This window comes from Lagopus muta, chromosome 8 (genome assembly GCF_023343835.1).
Source record: "Lagopus muta isolate bLagMut1 chromosome 8, bLagMut1 primary, whole genome shotgun sequence".
NCBI lineage: Eukaryota > Metazoa > Chordata > Aves > Galliformes > Phasianidae > Lagopus > Lagopus muta.
In genome coordinates, this window is record NC_064440.1 from 18,828,444 (window position 1) to 18,847,230 (window position 18,787).

At 45.1% G+C, this 18,787-nt stretch overlaps 1 protein-coding gene across 2 annotated transcripts; it reads left to right on the plus strand.

Moving 5' to 3' along the window:
• Positions 1-2,835: 2,835 nt before the first annotated feature.
• Positions 2,836-18,204, plus strand: GORASP2 (golgi reassembly stacking protein 2). 2 transcript variants are annotated; one of them, XM_048952579.1, is made up of 10 exons: positions 2,836-2,985; positions 10,737-10,817; positions 11,614-11,817; positions 12,260-12,346; positions 12,782-12,912; positions 13,471-13,603; positions 13,718-13,841; positions 14,230-14,319; positions 16,354-16,449; positions 17,153-18,204. In XM_048952579.1, exons 1-10 carry the CDS (start codon positions 2,923-2,925, stop codon positions 17,470-17,472), a joined length of 1,329 nt encoding a protein of 442 aa, XP_048808536.1. In that variant the 5' UTR covers positions 2,836-2,922; the 3' UTR covers positions 17,473-18,204. The 2 variants fall into 2 exon arrangements, with proteins under 2 accessions (XP_048808536.1, XP_048808537.1); XM_048952580.1 differs by having other exon boundaries at positions 14,233-14,319.
• Positions 18,205-18,787: the final 583 nt, after the last annotated feature.

Genomic DNA, 18,787 nt, shown 5'->3' on the forward strand with positions numbered 1-18,787 from the left:
AAGGAAGATGCTGAACACCACAGTATTTGCAAGTTAGAGCTCTTAGCTGATGGCCTACTAGCTCCAGCTCCTCTGGTGGGGACAAGTCACTCCTCACTATCTCAAACTAACTGCTTCCTCTCTTAAGCATTGGTGTAAATCCGCATCAGTGCAATGAGAATTGTTGGATATTTTATAGTAGAAAAAAATGTCAGGAGGCCGAGACTTGCAGGTCAAGACAGTGGTCTCCTTGTGTCCTGGTGAGCACAAGGGAGAATGAGACCTGCAGCACTGTCATTGGGAAGACTGTGCCTGAGAGCTCCCAACTTGTTTTTCATTCCCTTTTCAGCTTCGTAGCAACTAATGACCATAAAAACAGCTCTTAAAAGCCCCACATTACTCCTGTATTTAATTAACTTTTAGAGCATCAGACCATAGTATTTAATCATAGCCTGCCTAATTTCAGGGATTGCTTGATCTGAGGCTCACTGGCGCTTGACTTCCATCGGAAGTGATTCACTACTGCTTGTCTTTACATTTTGCACGCAGACTGGTCTTTTTGCAGATGTCTTCTGCAGCAGGTCAAACACAGGTCCTTCATCCTCACACCTCTCACATTTTCACACATGCTGACCTCCTCTGTCTTATTATTAGACAAGCTCAGTCTCAAAACACCTACTGCTCCTGAACTAAGATTAAGCAGTGTCTAAGTGCTGCTGCAGCCTAATAAATAGGTGTAAGTCTTCCCTGTGTCAGTAGGCTTTTAGGGGCCATTTGTGCAAGTTGAAGCTACTCTTTTGTAGAGCTGAAGGACCTATGCTTTATGCCCTGTAGAAAAGTGATATAATAGGTACTAAGGGTGCACAGCCAGGTGGATGCCTTCCAAGTAGCCATAATTTGTTCCCTGAGTGCTTGCAAAGGAGACAGAATCTCCTTGAGTACTGCTAACAGATGAATTGTTTGCAGACGTCCATCAGACTGTTTACGGCTCCCTGCAAGCCCAGTCCTGCTGTGCTGTGACTGGACTCAGCAAGCAGATGTTCTGACCTGCAATTCTTTGTGCCGAGCAATACACCAATGACAGGAATGAATGAGATTGATTAAGGGATAAAAGTTGTTATGATCAGCAGCTGCCTTGTGACCTATCCTCTTCTCAGTCATTGGGCATTGTTGCTCTGTTTCTGCCTCAAACACTCCATTCTGAGCGTTTTAATACCCTACCTATAGAGATGCAGTAATTCTGGTATTGTTAATTTTAAAGGTGCACGTTGATTAAAATTATGTGCTGATTCTTAACAACGCTTCATAATCTTTTGTTCAGGCACATTTGTGTATATTTAACTTTCAGACCACTTCTGCAATAAATCATCATTTTCTGCCTGTCTAAGCTTCTGAATGCTTTGATCAAACACAGAGGTTTGAGTATTGCATCCAGCAGCTCCCTTCCTGCCACACACACATTGGTTTCTCCATCCATCTTATTCCTGCTTGCCTAGCGCCCATAATGCGGAGGGATTAAGGAGGGAAGTAAGCTGCTTTTCTTCAGCCACTGCATTTCCTGCTCTGCAGACAGCCTGCATTGGAAGGGTTTGGAGCACGTCCTCTCTGAAGGGCGCTGTGGCCATTTCACCTGCTGAGAACAGGATTTTAGCCATAGCTGACAGTTACAGAAAGGCCACTTCCACATCCATCTTATTCACACAATGTGTGCAGTCTCCAGACTAATAATTCATCACTTGCACATATATGCCACTTCTACTTCGTCATTTTACTGACATATTAGAAGGGCCTTGATTTATTTGTTAAGTGCATTATTATTCTTATCAGATGATGACATGTTGTTATCCAGGAAGATGCACTTTCTATCTCACAATTAATTATGTCAATTAAGTTTTCATGGTCCTACCACAAAGCACAGCTCATTAACTTTAATTACTTTTGAAATGCAGCTGCCGAGATACACACAGAAAGGAACAGGTAGGTTATAGCATTAGCTAATTTCTGCAAATGGGGTTTGTTCTCATCAGCTCTTAAGCTACACTTTCAGGTAATTCTGTGCCATATTTCCTACGTAGGCTTTGTGTCCTTTTCCCTTAAAAGGGTGTTCTATGTTTCTTTGTTGTTAGAGACTGGCCTTCCCTACAGAACACTGGACCGGGTTCACAGATATTTCATCAGATAAATCTGGTGTTTTAGTTCAGCCTCTAATGGGAGTCGCTGAACATCCACAGTGAATGTCCTTCTCCACACGTGCGGAACGAGCCCGAGACGAGCGGTGGCACTGAGGGCGAGCTGAGGCGCTGCGGTAAGGCTGCTGCCCTAAGGAGGAGCGCCTTGCAGTAACGCCTGCAGTCGGGTTATTCTCCAAAAGGGGCTGGTTTGAAAGGGCTGGTTTGAAAGGGGCTGAAGAACGAAGAGTGCTTGCCCATTGCTGGGATCGCCGCATGCTGGCACGAGACATTTACAGATCTCCCTAGGAAGAGGAAAACAGAACTTCTTTGGTTCTGTGAGAACAAACCGACAACAAAAGTGACAGCTCCCGGGGGATGCAGCGCCCGAGCGGACGGATGCAGTCCCAGAAGCATTGCTGCCACCCGCCGTCGTCGCTCTGCCGCCGGCGCTCTCCTAAGACGGGCAGAGCAGAGCCGGCGCCTTCCGTCGGCATATCAACTCCGGGCCGCCAGGGGGCGCCGCAGCGCCGGAGACGAGCAGGATGGGCGGAACTCACGGTGTCGCCGCGCCGCCTTCGTGGCCGCTCCTCTAGGCTGAATGGCCTCTGCCGGCCGCCGTACGACCTCCTCCCGGCTCTGGCCCGCGTCCGGCAGGGGGCGCCGCAGCGCGGCGTCCCGGCGTGCCCCGCGCGCGGCCTGCCCCGCCCCTGCCGAGGCGGGCGGGAGCGAGTGCCACGTCCGTGCCGCCGGGCTTTGTGCGGCCGCCGCCGCCATGGGCGCGTCGCCGAGTGTGGAGATCCCTGGAGGGGGCACCGAGGGCTACCACGTCCTGCGGGTGAGGGAGGCGGGCGCGGGCCCTGGGGCCGGTAGGCCCGCGGCCGCCGACGGGCCTCTGCCCCGGCTCCGCGCCCCGAGCGGCCCCCGGGCGGGCGGTTACCCCGTGCCGGGGCTGAGGGCGGCGCGGCGCGGTCCCCGTCCAGACGGCGGGGAGTCCCAGCCAGCGGGATCGGGCCACGCCGCCGCTCCCGGGGTCGATCTCGAGCTCTCGGCCGCGCCGAGGGGCCCCGGCCCGGCCCGCGAAGGGCTGCGCATCGGCTGCTACCGGGCCGGAGGGGCGGCGGGCGGGGTGCCGCTTCTCCCTCTTCGCCCTTCAGGAAATGCTTCTGACGTGCTGCCCGCGGGCCACGCGCTCGTAGGGCCGGGCTGCGCCGCACGGTGCTGTCAGGCGCTCCGTCACGGCGGCTGGCGGGAGCGGTATGCGTCGGCGCTGCCGGGGAGGCGCGTCGGGTGCTGCGGGGCAGCGCTGCGCCTACCGGCCGGGTCCCGAGATCCGGGAAGGCCTCGCTGCTGTCGGGAGTAACTGCGCAGCTCTGCTTCGCTGCGGCTCCGCGTGCGGCAGATATCTCGGTAGGCTGTTCTGTGAGCGGCCTTTTGGGAGTCCTTGCTGTAGCACGGTGGGTGGGTTCTGCCCTGGGATCTGATGCGCGGGGCAGTGCAGGAACTTTGGCGGCAGCTGACAGCCATCTGCACATCGCTGCGTGTTTGCCTCACGCAGCACCCTTATGGTGAGTGCTGCTCTGGGGGGCTGCTGTTATCCAGTCCTCTCGTGTCAGCTCTCTGCCTCCAGCCAGTGCCACCTTTTGGTGGGCACCTTTTGGAAGGGGCACAGGAACTGCCCTTGTGAATTAGAATCATAGAAGGTTGGAAAAGATCGAAAAGATCATCCAGGCCAACCGTTCACCTATTACCAATAGCTCCCACTAAATCATGTCCCTCAACACAACATCCAGCCTTTCCTTGAACACCCCCAGGGTCGGTGACTCCACCACCTCCCTGGGCAGTCCATTCCAGTGCCTGACCACTCTTTCTGAAAAGTAATACTTCCTCGTGTCCAGCCTGAATCTCCCCTGCCGTAGCTTGAAACCATTCCCTCTGGTCCTATCACTAATGACGCGAGAAAAGAGGCCGACCCCCAGCTCACTACAACCTCCCTTCAGGAAGTTATAGAGAGCAATGAGGTCTGCCCTGAGCCTCCTCTTCTCCAGGCTGAACATTCCCAGCTCCTTCAGCCTCTCCTCATATGGCCTGTGTTCCAGACCCCTCACCAGCTTTGTTGCCCTCCTTTGAACACGTTCCAGGGCCTCTGGAAGAAAGGGTCTTTCTTGCAGTGAGGGGCCCAAAACTGGACACAGTACTCGGGGTGCGGCCTCACCAGTGCCAAGTACAGGGGAACAATCACCTCTCTGCTCCTGCTTGCAACACTGTTTCTGATGCAAGCCAGGATGCCATTGGCCTTCTTGGCCACCTGGGCACACTGTCGCCTCATGTTCAGCTGAGCATCAATCAATACCCCCAGGTCCATTTCCTCTACGCAGTCCTCCGCCCCAAGCCTGTAGCATCGCCTGGGGTTGTTGTAGCCGAAGTGCAGGACCCGGCATTTGGCCTTGTTGAAACTCATTCCATTGGCTTCAGCCCAGCTCTCCAGCCTGTCCAGATAATTACTGCTGCTTTGTATGGTTTCTGTGTGTGGAGAATGAATGGAGAGTCTTCCAGGAGTTAAGATCTTGTATGATGCCTTCGGGAAGCAGGTGGTGACATTCTGAGCAGATCCAAACAGTCATGTGCTGAAACTGCCACATAAGCTAAAGTCACGTTGGTCCTTGTTTATTTCTTCTTATTTAACTAACGTATAATAATCCATTTTGGTTTTTTTCTTCCACCTCAAAATATGTGTTTATAGTTTGACAGGTGAAAGGTGTGTTCTGAAAGAGACTTGTTCATTCAGCATGGGATGGTGATAATATTGGCTGCTTTTTACTGTTGGTGGCTGTAGAATAAGCAGTCTGCAGTTAGTTCTGTCAGACTCATCAGCTCGTGCCGTTTGATTAGAGTGCACTGTGCTTTGTAAGAGGTGCATCACAACTTACTAATCCTCGTGTTTTTTGTTGTAATCCTAGAATCTGACAATTTTATTGTCATTTGTGCACCTTTTGATTGCAGTGGTTTTGCTGTGGCTTGAGGTGGCAGTGTTTAATTAACAGTCCTTGTAAATGCAATTGCTAGGTGCATGGTGACAGAGTGCATTTGTGCAAAGACAGCATTTCCCCATCAAGCACAGGGAAGGACCCACAGGCACTTCTGTGGGTCTTTGTCACTGCCCTGCCCTCCTGCTGATGTCTTCAGATGCCACAACTGTGAACAACTATTTTTTCTGTTGTTAGACGTTGAAGTTGCATCATGATCCTGGTCAGGAAGGAGCTCAACCAGTACTGGATGTTGTTGGGATCTCAGGCCCAAATTAGACAAAAACTCTGAAGTTCAACAACTGTGGTGTGCACTGCTTATATTGAAATATATGTGACATATATTGGCAAGAGCTTTCCTCCTTAATTTTTCCAAGTGTGACTCTGCAGTGGGTGCTCTGCAAGCAGTTCTTCAATGGCAGAACATTCAACTTCCCTGTTAGAGGAGCTCTGCTCTGCACCTGACCCTGATGAGCAGTGCTGGGCAGTGCTGTTCTGACTTCCATTCTGAACCCAAGCAGGCTTTACTTGTGAGCTCAGTGTTTTAATTGGGCAAGTCATATATATATCTGTATCTGCGTATACCTGTGTTATGGATCCATTTCAGATAGGGTTAGATGTCTTTGGAGAAGCCAAACTTTTATAAATGAATATAGTGGTAGGGCTTGAAGATCTCATCAGTGTTGGAAAACCTCAGAAGAACTGTTTCCGGTTTTTAGAAGTAAAAGTAATGAAAATGAAAAGAATGAAAAGAATGAAAAGAAGTAGTTTGGGTGGGGTGGGTAAATGAGAGCTGCGTGTCAGGAAGCCATGAAACAAGTGGGGTATGTGGTTCAGAAGGACCCTGGAGCCCTGCAAGAAGTTGTCAGCAAGGATAAACCAAGCGAGAGCTGGGAGGCCCGGGTTGCCTACAGCGAGACTTTGAGACAGCACAAACTGCCTCCCTGCTGAGCTGGTGGGAGGTGCTGTGCTGGTCACTTGAAACAGGACCAGAAACACGGAGTGGGTGAATAATATGAAGGTTTTAATTGTTAATCTATCTCATCTTTTCTGCAGGTTGCTTGAGTCTTTTTGGCACTTCTGCACTGCATTTTAGCAGTATTGCTCTTGTTGTGAGGTTTTTTTTTTTTTTTTTATCATGGACATATAACAGGAAGCATGAATCCACTGTAGAAGGAAAGCAATTTCGTCACGGGCATATGTGATGGAAAGAGTTGCTGGGGATTGCCCTGCTGAGCTTCCTAGGCCCTGAAATACAACTGGTTTTTCTTTAAGAGGGGGCAAAAGTTACAAAGTGTTTTGTTACCATAGTCTCTTCATAGGCAGACCTAATAATCTGTCACATGTTTGGAACAATTTTTAGGGCACATCTTTGTCATATATGCTTTTGCTGTAGACTTTCCTTTAGTGATTCATGCAATGAGCTGCTAAGTTTGTCATTAGTGCCTCCCAGCCTGACAGCACGTGTCCTGAGCTCCTGCTAGGAGCTGTCACTGCTGGTTGTTCTTCTGGTGGAAGCAAACGTGTGTCCTTTAACATAAGTGATGTGGCAGAGTAGGGCAACAGTCTGCCTCTGTGCATGTTCAATACACATTTGTGTACGCTCTTCAAACTAGATAGAAAGAGAATTTTGAAAACTTACTTGTTCAGCAGAGCAAATGGATAACTGCTGCAATTTGCACACATCTGGAGCAATCTGTCAGTTCCTTCTGAAATAAATGATCTAAAATGCTGGAGATTATGTTGTGTTGTGTGCTGTTCTCACCAACAGTGCCCAAAGTTGAGATTTCTAACTTAATTGGAGTGCCTCCATTCACTGTGGTGAAGTTACAAGCATGCAGCCATGAAGAGGATTTTTCTCTTCTAAAGGAGGCTGCTTTTGAACACCTGATGTAAGTGCTCTGTACTAACAGTAAAATCTGATGCCATGTGGAGGGAATTTATTTCTTACAAAAAGCTTGTGGAGCTTTTTGTCTCAAAAACAGATTGTTTTGTAAAGAAATTCAATGCAGTTATACTGTGTCATGTGTTTGAAATATCTGAGGGAAGTAAAAGTGATTCTGTGAGACATAACAAGAATGACTTATAGACTACATCATGAACTTTTATTACCCATTGTGGAGCGTGTAGAAGAAGTACCAAACCAACCTATTTCTGCAGCACTTTGTTTCTAATAAAGCAAATACTTAGTAAGGATTTCTTATTTTGGAGGGGGGAAGCTTTGGAGCTTCTGCTCCCTAAAATACATACTAAAACTACATACTGAAGCTAGGCTTCTGTGAGGTTTAAGTGGCTCTTGTAGAAGATATGCTACTTTCACAGGTGATGAGAGCCCTTGTCTGCTTTCATAAATCATGGTTTCCACACAGTTCCACATACTGTAGCTCAGGGCCTAAAATTGTGACCACAGCCTTATTATAATGTGTAAAATGTAACATCTGCTATGTAGGCATAGAGTTACAGTGTTTGAAAGTAAAGTGTTTTCAGCAAAAAGAAACTTTGTGTTTACTGGAAAAGTTTTCGTGGTGATACAGTTGACTGTGAGTGCCTTGACCTTGAAACTTGTTCCCTGACAGCAAAGTGCAGCCATCTCAGTGAGCAACTGAAGTCCTGCACAGTTAGATGGGGCTGAAGGGGTCACAAGGCCTTCCTCTGTCTCCTGGCTTTCAGCATTCCATGGATTTTCTTCACTTGCTCTTAAAAGCCTCTTGGAGTGGCAGTTCCACAGCTTCTGCCTATAGTCTATGCCTCTGCTTTTGTTCACTGATAGACAGTCATGGCATTTACCCACAGTGTCTGTAACTTATATGTCTGAAATAACAGCTGTCTTTTAGAGAACGAGGTTTCCCAAGCTGCCACAGGTAGAATCTTGCCTGCTCTAGCAACTGTGAGTGGTATCACTTGATTATGTTTTTTCTCCTCGATCTTTACTCAGTTACAAAGATAAGTGACTCAATACTTGCAAAGTACAAAGATGCACCAGGGGCTGAGAACTTACGCACAGATAAATGGGATATTTATTATTTCTGTCGGTCATAGCAAGGTTTGTGTGCCCTCCTGTTTCCCAGGACACTGCTTATCAGAAACCACAGAAATCACAGAAGTGCCAAGGTTGGAAAAGACCCACGAGATCATCCAGTCCAACCATCCACCCATTACCAGTAGTACTCACTAAACCATGTCCCTCAACACAAAATCCAAACATTCCTTGAACACCTCCAGGGTCAGTGACTCCACCACCTCCCTGGGCAGCCCATTCCAGTGCCTGACCACTCTTTCAGAAAAGTAGTATTTCCTAATGTCCAGCCTAAATCTCCCCTGGTGCAGCATGAAGCCATTCCCTCTACTTCAGCCACTCCCCATAAGCCCTGTGCTCCAGACCCAGTACCAGCTTTGTTGCCCTTCTTTGAACCTGCTCCAGGCCTCAGTATCTTTCTTGCAGTGAGGGGCCCAAAACTAGACACAGTACTTGAGGTGTGGCCTCACCAGAGCTCAATCTCTTACTGCTGCACTTCCCAGAAGCACCCTGACCTCAGAGCTCCCTGCAGCGAGCCGTGCAGTGCACTGGGTGCTGGCTGTTGGTGTCTGGAAGTGGGATGCAACTGAAAGCTGTGGGCCATGGTGGTGCTGTGGGGTGCTGAAGTTGTTACCTCCTTAGAGAGGGGAGTTCTCTTGTGGATTGAGCTCAGCACTTCTGGGTTTTTATCTGGGGCTGTCAGGTGTAAAAATACTTTTCCATCAGCGTCACTGGGCCCAAACAAGGCTGGGAAATATAGAACTGTACCTGAACCTGTACATCACGGGTGGCAGGGTGGCAGAAAGGGGATGTCCAGCTGTGTACTTCTGTGTGATTTATGCAGCTATAAGGCCCTGATTTCCTTCAGACACAGCTTCCTGGCAGCCTCTGCATGCACTCTTAGAAACTGACCGTGTGAATTGTTCAGGGTTCTGATGGTTTGGGAGGAGGTGTGCAACGTGTAGAGATAATTGCTGCAATCAGATCTATTAGAACTTGGGAACTCACAGTCCCTCCATCCATTTGGGCAGACTGTAAGTAATGCACTTGGAGCACAGAATCTGTCAATTTCAGGTGCTGGTGAGCCTGATGCTGATGGATGCTGAGCATGTACAGTCCTCATCTATTGTAGGTGCTCCTATAGAAGTGTCTCCACAAGTGTGGCTGGCAGAGCTGCGGGCTGTTTGCCTGGCACAGAGCTGTGCTCCCACAGCTGCCACACGGCTGCTGAGCTGACAGCCAGCACCCCAGTGCAGAGCAGCATGTCCGAGGTGCAGGCAGGCACCTTGCAGAGACACTTCTGCTTGGAATTGTGGATTTGTACTCAGTTGTTTTTATTGCTTTGACTGGGATAATGTTGACTTTGTACTTGGCTGCTTAACCAAATTTTGAAAGCAATTAGTGGAACTACTGATTCCGGATTATTTTTTCTTTAATGAATGTTGAGACTATGGGGCACTAATGTCCTAGGCTTCTGGCATCTGTTACAACAGGCTCCCTGTGAGTCATCTGAGCTTTTTCCAACCTCTGACATTGTAAATGTGTCAGGAGGAGGTAAACGGATTCAAACAGGCCAATTTTAGTAGCTAGCAAATGTGTTTTTTTTCCTCATATTACAGTATTTTTTTTCTAGATGAGTCATGTTAAGAAAGCTCAATTCCTGCAGAAGCAGAGGGGCACTGAACGAGTGTCCAGATTTGTACCAGGTCTGTCAGGTGGATTAAGAGGTGACAAACCACACGGTAAAGGCTGACACTTCACAGAACTTTTAGAAGATGAATGTAGCATGTAAAAGAAAAAGCTAACGAGGAATCAGCTCACAAATGAAGACAGGTACACTTCACCCCAAAGGCTGCAGGAGAAATCTGATAGCTGTATTGGGGTTTCTTTTGCCTATTGGCAATGCATGTCATCATGAATAAACAACACACAAAAATACATCTGTCAGCTGCTCCATTTGGAATGAGAAGCATACTTTCACATTCCGAGTGGTGTGGCCAGTAGCTGTGCCCCGTGTGAGTGCAGCAGACAAATGATTTGAGTGGCGGCGGCTGCAGGACGGCACACGTCCCTTTGCTTGTGCTGGTATGGCAGCACATCACAGGTTGTGTGGGTGCTCTCAGAGAGCGGGGTCAAGAATGTCAGCAGGTGACGTGTGAGCATGGGCTGGTACCTGTGCTTACACAGCTGCAGCTCTCCTTTGCCTCTAGTAAGTGTAAGGTTAAAAGCAGGTCCTGCTGTTGGTGCTTCTGGGGAAAAATGCTGCTTTTTAACCAACATTTTCAGAATTGTTTGACTGGGCGAGTGGTTACTGTTGGTGCTCCTCAATTAAAATAATCATTATGCCTTTCCCTTTTATTTATTTATTTATCTATTTATCTATTTATTTATTTATTTTTGAGAGATTTCTTTTAAATTTGAACAAATTAAAAATACGTACAATTATCAACACCTTCCAAAACTACGGTTTGTTCAACTGGAAATACAACTCTATTCTGTAATTCAGCATTGGTACACTTCTGCTGAACTCTTGTTTAATTTTCTTAGGTACAAGAAAACTCCCCAGGTCACAGGGCTGGATTGGAGCCGTTCTTTGATTTTATTGTATCTATTAATGGTTCGAGATTGGTAAGTATGTTGCTGTTGTGTAATACTGACTGTGAAACAAGCAGTGTGCTGGGAATCTTACTGCTATAGATAATTCTGTTTCTTTTATTGAAATGTGCATAATATATCCTTGGCTTAAGACAGGAAAGCCTGACTGCTTCAGAAATCAATTTCTTTCAGCTTACAGTTAGAATTCTATCAGAAATGAAGCTGAGGGGTGGGGATGCAGTGCTCTGCAAACATCTGCACTGGCAGGAGAGACTGCTGCCTGCTGCTGTACCTCCCACTGCCTGTGCTAGTGCCCACCATACGTCCTAACACTGCCTGCGTGAGAACCTGTGAACTAGTTTCATTCGAAACAAGTTGATAGAAAGAACTGTAGTCAAAGCTATTAGCTGGGAAGCTATTATCATGTGAGGAAGTTTCCAAGCAGAGCAAACCATCAGAGCAGTAGTAAGAAGCTGTGGGTAAGCTCTTCCCGTGTGGCTGTGTTCATGAAAGCCTCTGCAGAGCTGCAGGGCATGTCTGAGAGCTTGTGGAAAGAGCTCAGCCTACAGTGAATTATCCTGATCTCTTCTCTGGGCATATCTGCTCTACTTGAAAGGATTTTGTTCTTTGGAGGCATAAGAAGTAGGCCCTGTAGTTTGTTCTCCAGACTTGCAGTTTGGAATTGGTCTTCTGGCATTTGTGTAATAAGAATTTAATTGCAGTTAAGAATGGCTGCATTCATTGGGCCTCTGAAATACAGAAGTGTTGCTGTGGAATGGGATGCTTGCTGTGTTCAATACTAAATCAGACTTTGTTTGAATGCTCACAGAATAAAGACAATGACACTCTCAAGGACCTGTTGAAAGCAAATGTTGAAAAACCTGTAAAAATGCTGGTGTACAGCAGCAAGACACTGGAACTGAGGGAAACATCAGTGACCCCCAGCAACATGTGGGGGGGGCAGGGCCTGCTGGGGGTGAGCATCCGTTTCTGCAGCTTCGATGGGGCCAATGAAAATGTGTGGCACGTACTGGTACGTACAACTTCCAACTATTATTTTTTTCTCCAAAATTTGTTGTTTGCTGTTAAACCTTCTCAGTCTCTTTACTGGAAAGTGACTTGCAAGGGAGAGTGCAAGGCGTGAGATGAAATTGCTCGGTTCTCTGTTCATTGGCTGTGGTTTTTTTTGAAAGGCTTTTGAAGTAAAACAGTGTCTGAGAGCATTAGGAAGTCTTGTATTTCTATCAGTGGTACTGCACAGTATTCAGAACTCCTTGTAACAGCAACTATTGTGACTGTCACGCAGATGTTGTTCTATAGGCTTAGGGTCTGTTTTACTCCCTGGGCTGAAAACTGGATCAGAGTTGGAGAGGTTTGTCTGTCTGACCCCAAACTTGTGTGAAGTGTGTATGGAAGCTGTTCTGCAGCACCCTAGCTGTTCTATAATGTTTTGTAACTTTCCTTCTTAAAACTAGGAAGTGGAACCAAACTCTCCTGCTGCATTAGCTGGGCTCAGACCTCATAGTGATTACATCATTGGAGCAGATACTGTCATGAATGAGGTATATGTGTACATAATTTTCTTCATGTTCATTTATTTTTATTCTTAATAGAAAATACGCTAGGGCTGTTTCTATCAGTGCTAAGTGAAGTAACTTAATACAAAAAAGAAGTTCTGACTCACTGCTTCTTCACTGTGCTTAAATGCAACTGTGGAAATTAAGAACTGCTCCTAAATATCTTTATGAAGGCAGATATTAGACTACAAAATGCTAATGTTAAGTAATTCAAACAGCAGATTTCAGATCTGAGGTTGTCCCATATGCCTTCTGAGTTGCGCTGGCAAAGCACAGCTGACATTGGGATAAAACAGCAGCACCACAACTGCACTGTGTAGCAGTTACTAGATTGTTATGGAAAATTAAGACTAGGAAGCTGGTGTCATGTCAAATTATAATGACAACATGATAAATAAGGTCGTTATTATCCTTTTGCAGACTGAAGATCTCTTCTCCCTTATTGAAACACATGAAGCAAAGCCATTAAAACTTTATGTATATAACACAGACACAGATAACTGCCGGGAAGTGGTGATAACTCCAAATTCTGCCTGGGGTGGAGAAGGCAGGTAAGGGAAAAAGTACACTACTGGGAGCAAAGAGGGGTGGCACAACTTTCTTACAGCACTAGTCTAAAAGCTGCTTGCTTCAGTTCTTTGCAATACCCAAAAAAGACTTGCCTTATATCCAAGGGGTTTCTGCTGTAGTCAATTACGTATTTACTTCAAATTCAGTTTTAGTTAGTAATGCTTTCTGCATTAGAGTTCAAATACAACAGAGGCTGTAGTATATTCCTGCATTGTTGCACAGTACCCTGAACAGACAGCTGCAAACAGCAGGTACGAGTTGAATTCCATAGTGATACAGCTGATACAACTGGTTGGTTTAAATAGCAGTGAAACTTCTGTGCTAAATGTTTATTGCTGAAAGTCACAGAATTCCTGGTTCTGTTGTCTCATGGTGTTGTTTCTCCATAGCAGATACTTGGCCTTTTTTTCTGTAAACACAAATGATTGTACAGAGCTGATCTTGAAACTTGCTGCCACCTTGAGTCATTTGTTCATTGCTTCCTGTGGAGTCTTAATAATGAAGTCATTTTACTGACGTCTGTGTTCATATTTTAAAAGCCTAGGGTGTGGCATTGGCTATGGTTATTTGCATAGGATACCTACACGCCCATTTGAAGAGGGAAAGAAAATCTCTCTCCCAGGACAGCTGCCCAGTGCATCTCTCAGTCCTCTCAAAGATGGCTTTACAGAGGTAAGCTGTAGTCACCTCTTTGGTTCTGTAATTTGGAGTATGGGATTCTGCTTTTATTGGCTCTTACAAAAACCAACCCTGATTATGTAACTTTCTTTTTTTCCTGCTGGAAAGGTTCAGCTGTCATCAGTTAACCCCTCACCAGCATTACCCCCTGGGCCAGCAGGACTCGAGCAGAGTCTGTCAGGACTTTCTATTAGCTCACCCTCGACTGCTGTCAGTAATGTTCTCAGTACAGGTCAGTATGGAAGTTACTCCTGAAATGCCCAGGTAGACTGACTGAAAAACTTATCGTGTTTCCATTGGTTTAAAAGAGGGCAGGAGGGAAAATGAACTTCTTTCTCTTTCCCAAACTTTTCTGAACAACAAAGGCTAGAGTGCTGTAATAATGTATTTCACACTGTCAGTGTGCTTTACTTGTTCAGAAGAGATTTGATAACTTCTGTCAGAAAGAAAATGTGCGTTATTCTATTTTTATTGTGTACTATTTTTCTTTGTGTTTCATGGTTACTTAAGGCAAATAAGAAATCTCCTGTGAGCAATTACTTATTTGTACTCTCTTGAGGTCTACAGTCACTGAAGTGTAGTACTCTTAAAATTGACATTTGTTTTCCTGTGTGCTCCAGCAGGAGTTCCAACAGTCCCGTTGTTACCACCACAGGTCAGTCAGTCCCTTACCTCCGTGCCACCAGTTAACCCAGCAACAACACTACCTGGTGAGTAGGTAACATGGCTTGAGACCTTCCTGAAACAAAAACTTAAAAGGAAAAAGGAAAAGGCCAGTCTCTTCCACTGTTTTTTTGGGGGTGGTTGGACCACAGCTTCACACAATGTAGGCATTTAATATCAAAACACTTTATGCATCCTCTGTAATGTTGAATTGTTTTTGAAGAGCCATGTGCACAGCATGTCTGTAGCACAGAGGGCTGAGCTGGAAAGAGAGCTGATAATCATTGACCCGTCAGGCCACTGCACAATAGACAGACCATTGGGATTTCTCCAGGCGTTAGCTATGCAATTTGCTGTGGTCCTGGAGGTGGTACATTGTTACTTGTTAGGCTTCACACAATGTATGCTGCAAAATACTTTGGAAACTGTGAAGCTGCATGCCACTTTGTATTTTTCTCTCAGACATCAGGGTAGCAAAAAGATGCGGGAAGGCATTTCTTGCCTGTTGCTGCATTCCTTTCACCTCTTAAAGACTCCATTTTAGTGGCCTTCTTTTTAATGCTTAGCTTGTTCTTCATATAACTAGATGGCTAAGAGCATACAGCTGCACCTTGCAGTTACTGTTTCTGAATTATTTAGCAACCTAAACCAGTAACACAAAAATAATGTCTGTCTAAAGAAGTATTGTGCATTATTTCTGATAACGACCAATGTATTGAGCACTGGTATGCCAGAAATACTTGTAGTGCAAATAAGGTTTGTCTGGGGTTTTGCCACGTTGTTGGTGCAGTAATACCGGACCCAGCTGTGCGTCCCAAAATGCTGAAGGAACTCTGTTTTGTTGTGCATGCTGTGAGACAAGTAGACTAAGATTTGAAGTAATATTTGCAGGTATGCTCTGTAACATAGAAGGTTACAGGAAGTAGGAAAGCTGACTGCCAGCTTACAGGGAGGGAACTTCAGTCTTGTACTGTGTAGGTAAAAGGGCAGATCACTAAGTTTAGCTTCTGTTAATGGCTTTTCGTTTCCTGTTGCATATAACTCCTTTCCCCAAACCTGAAAGTACAGATTTTTCATACACTTTGCCCTCTGAATAATGTGGTTGCCTTTTGGAAAATTACCACGATATTGCTTACAATTTGCATGTGCATAATAGTGAAATTGTCAGTCTTAAATATATCAAGGTTTAAAGTTTGAGTGAATCTGTGTGAAGTTCCATATTTTTTCAGATTAGGGATTGCAAAGAATCAAAACAAACTGCTTGTAACTGAACTGAAAGGTCTTTGACTTATATGATGTCAGCCTTTGTGGCTAATAAATTTCCAGGTAGGCCAGAAAGGCTGCTTTTAATCAAAATGTTTGTGCTGTGGTCTGCTTTTAGATGCTCTCCCTCTTCTCCCCATTGTTACTGTAGTATCAACAATTCAAGTCAGAGCTTGAATAGTCCCTGAACTAATCAAACCACAAAGGAGGAAGAGAGCCATTGTGCCAGAACTGCAGTTCTGCTAGGACAGGAAAATCATTAGGGAAAAGATGTTCTGCAGCAAACACAATCATGAAAGGGCATCTGTTGTGTTTTGTGCATGTTTGTGTTGTATTTTCACCCCTTCCTAACTTTGAAAGTTGCTGTTTTGCCTTTTCTATATATTTTTGTGTTTGATTTTAGTTATAAAACGAGTACTAATATTAAGATTTCTGACCTTTTAATGCTGTTTTCTTCTGAATTTCTTTCTATTATAATCTTTTACGCTCAGATTAAGAAAAGAGGGCTTCTGGTACAGTGTTGCAGTCAGACAACTATCTTTGTTGAAAACCAAACTTTGGAAAAAACACCTGTTAATTTCTTGAAATAAGAAAAGCATTGGGATTTATGTATTTTACTGGTACAGGGTTCCTGCAGCAGGCAACTGTTCATTCACAACCTCATAGCTGAAACTCAGGAGAACCTGCATTTTTGTATGTAAGAATGGTAAAATGTAAAGCAGAATCGTAAAATTTAACTAAAACCAGTAAGATCTCAGAAGCAGTCAGAGATAGGAAACAACAAGTTGTGAACTGTCATTTTTTCATTCTTCTCTCAGGTCTGATGCCATTGCCAGCGGGGCTCCCCAACCTGACTGATCTGTCCAAACTTAATTTGCCGGCACCGCACATCGTTCCGGAAATGGTACAGCCTGGTAAGTGCTCCTGCAAACTGAAATGCTGTAATAGCGGGTCTCTCCGTGACGATCTTTGATGCTCATTTGGAACCACCTGGTGGAGTCCTGAAGAGGATAAATGGAGCATTTGCTGGAAATGGGAGCTGACGTTACTGCCCAGATTGGGTGGGCAAGGAAGATGTTTGGAGAGAAAGGAGCGCTAAGCCGCTGTCTGTTTAGTTGTTTCATCTTGTGTCACACAATTTATGTTCTTCGAAGGGATTGTCCTGTGCCAAGGAAGAAAGTACATAGTTTTACAGGTAGAAAAAAGAGTGTTTCCTTGTTTAGCAAAGATCAAAGAACCTTGATTGGAAGCCAAAGGTTTCAACTAATATTACCTGTATGTTTTGAATCAAAGTGCTGAAGATGCACGTGAAGCAAGCAAAAAGAAGTTAGAAGCTTGCACAGAGTAAGTTCTCACTAACTTCTTGTTGCTGGCCAGAAAAATCTAATAATCAGTATTAGGATTTTAGTCCCATCTCTCTCGAGGACTAGAAGCAAACTGGAGTTTGTTCTGATTTTTTCATTCTGAAACAAATGCATCAGCCTTTGAAACAAACTTGCTGAGTTCTCTCCAAGGATATACAGGGGATTAGAAAAAAGGAAAATGTTAAGCTAACACAGAATGTGTTTAGATCTGTGTGTGGTATATAGCAGCTGACTGCCCTTTTTTTATTCTTAGGTATGCCAACCCTTCCTTCTTTGCCGCCTTTGAATCTAATGGGAATAACACCTCCATTAATGCCACCAAAATGTGTTCCTCTGCTTCCTTTGGTCACAGAGGTATCTACAGTGCCTACAGATTTGCTTCCCACCATGACTCAAGCTGGAAGCTTTTCTGTTGACCCTGGCACTGCTGTAAATGTAGAACAGACCTCTCAGCTCACCTTGGATAGTGCTACCCCAACTTCTAAGGCAGCTATTGTTGACAGATCGAGTGAATCCCCTGCTGTGAATGAGAAGGCATCCGGCATCACAGATACACATGCTTCTGAATCGTAACTCCAGATCACTTGGTATTTATTTAGCCATGGGATACATATTTGAAGAGCAAGCTATCATTAATTTCATACTAGTTTGTACTTAATCTTTAGCAGTCCTGTAAATAATATGGAGGTATAATAAAAATAAAGGGGATTTATAAAGTGAGCTTGGTGGGAGGGGAAGAAGAGTACTTGTACTTAACCAAAAAGAAAAACAAAAAACCAAACCCACAATAAAGAAACATTCAAGGTGGTAAATAGAATTCCACTGCCAAACTTGGACGTGTATGTTTTTAATAAAGGCTGATAGCCTTAGCTAGGCCTCTCCTTGCTTCTAAGTAGCAATTTTTGCTTCTCATAGAAATGAAGCAGTTCTTGCGTGTGACATTTACATACCATAGTTCTTGTCTTTGCAAGTATCTTGTTACTGCAGTGGGGATGAGGATGTTTGGTCTGAGTCATAAATTTTAACAGTGCAAACTTCCACCTGAAGATGTTTCTATTAGAATTGCTGAGTGACCTGTTAACTAACATGTCGGTATTCAGCTTGTATACAAATCTTATTTTTAAGCTCTTGAGAGAAGCTCAAGCCATGTTTTGTGACTGCTGCTGTGCTGCTTCACACCCCCACTGTAAAATGGCATTTGGAAGGGAATACAGGATATGTTACATGTAGCACACGATTTGGCACTTCATGACTACTGTAAGACAAATTAATGCAGACATACAGCAATAAATACCTGGAATTTCATCCTGTGTGAGAAAATAGCACATTTATTTGCTTAATGCTGTAAGTTTTTCTGGTTTAAGCTCAGCTCTCTAATACAAACCAGTAAAAAGGCTCTTTTCCTGAGGAATGGATCCAAGAAGGAATGCCAGACTTCAGCATGCAGGCAGGGTCAGCAGTGGTTAGATCCGCTGTAGCAGTGAGTCACAAAAGCTGCCTGCAAGTGATTCATGTTTTTTTGAAACCGATGTTCAGGATTAGAGCAGATGAAACACTTTGTGTAGCCTGGTACGTGTGCTGTACTCCAATGACAGCCTCAGCTCCTTCCACACTACTCCAGTCCTTCTGTACTACTGGAATTTCACTTATCCATGCTTCAACCATGGTCTGACTTCTAGCTGTCATCAGTTATCTGGAGCTTGTCTCCTTTTGGCAATGCAGTGTGCCTGATCACTCTTAAGAACAGTAGCTGCATTTGATTGCTGATCATAACGTTTCAAATTAGTTCAGGTAGAAGCCTTATCTAACACTTGTTGTCCCGTCTTACCTATATTCCCTTAAGAATTTGTCTTTCCTCTGGCCCACCACTGCATGTTCCCTCATCACC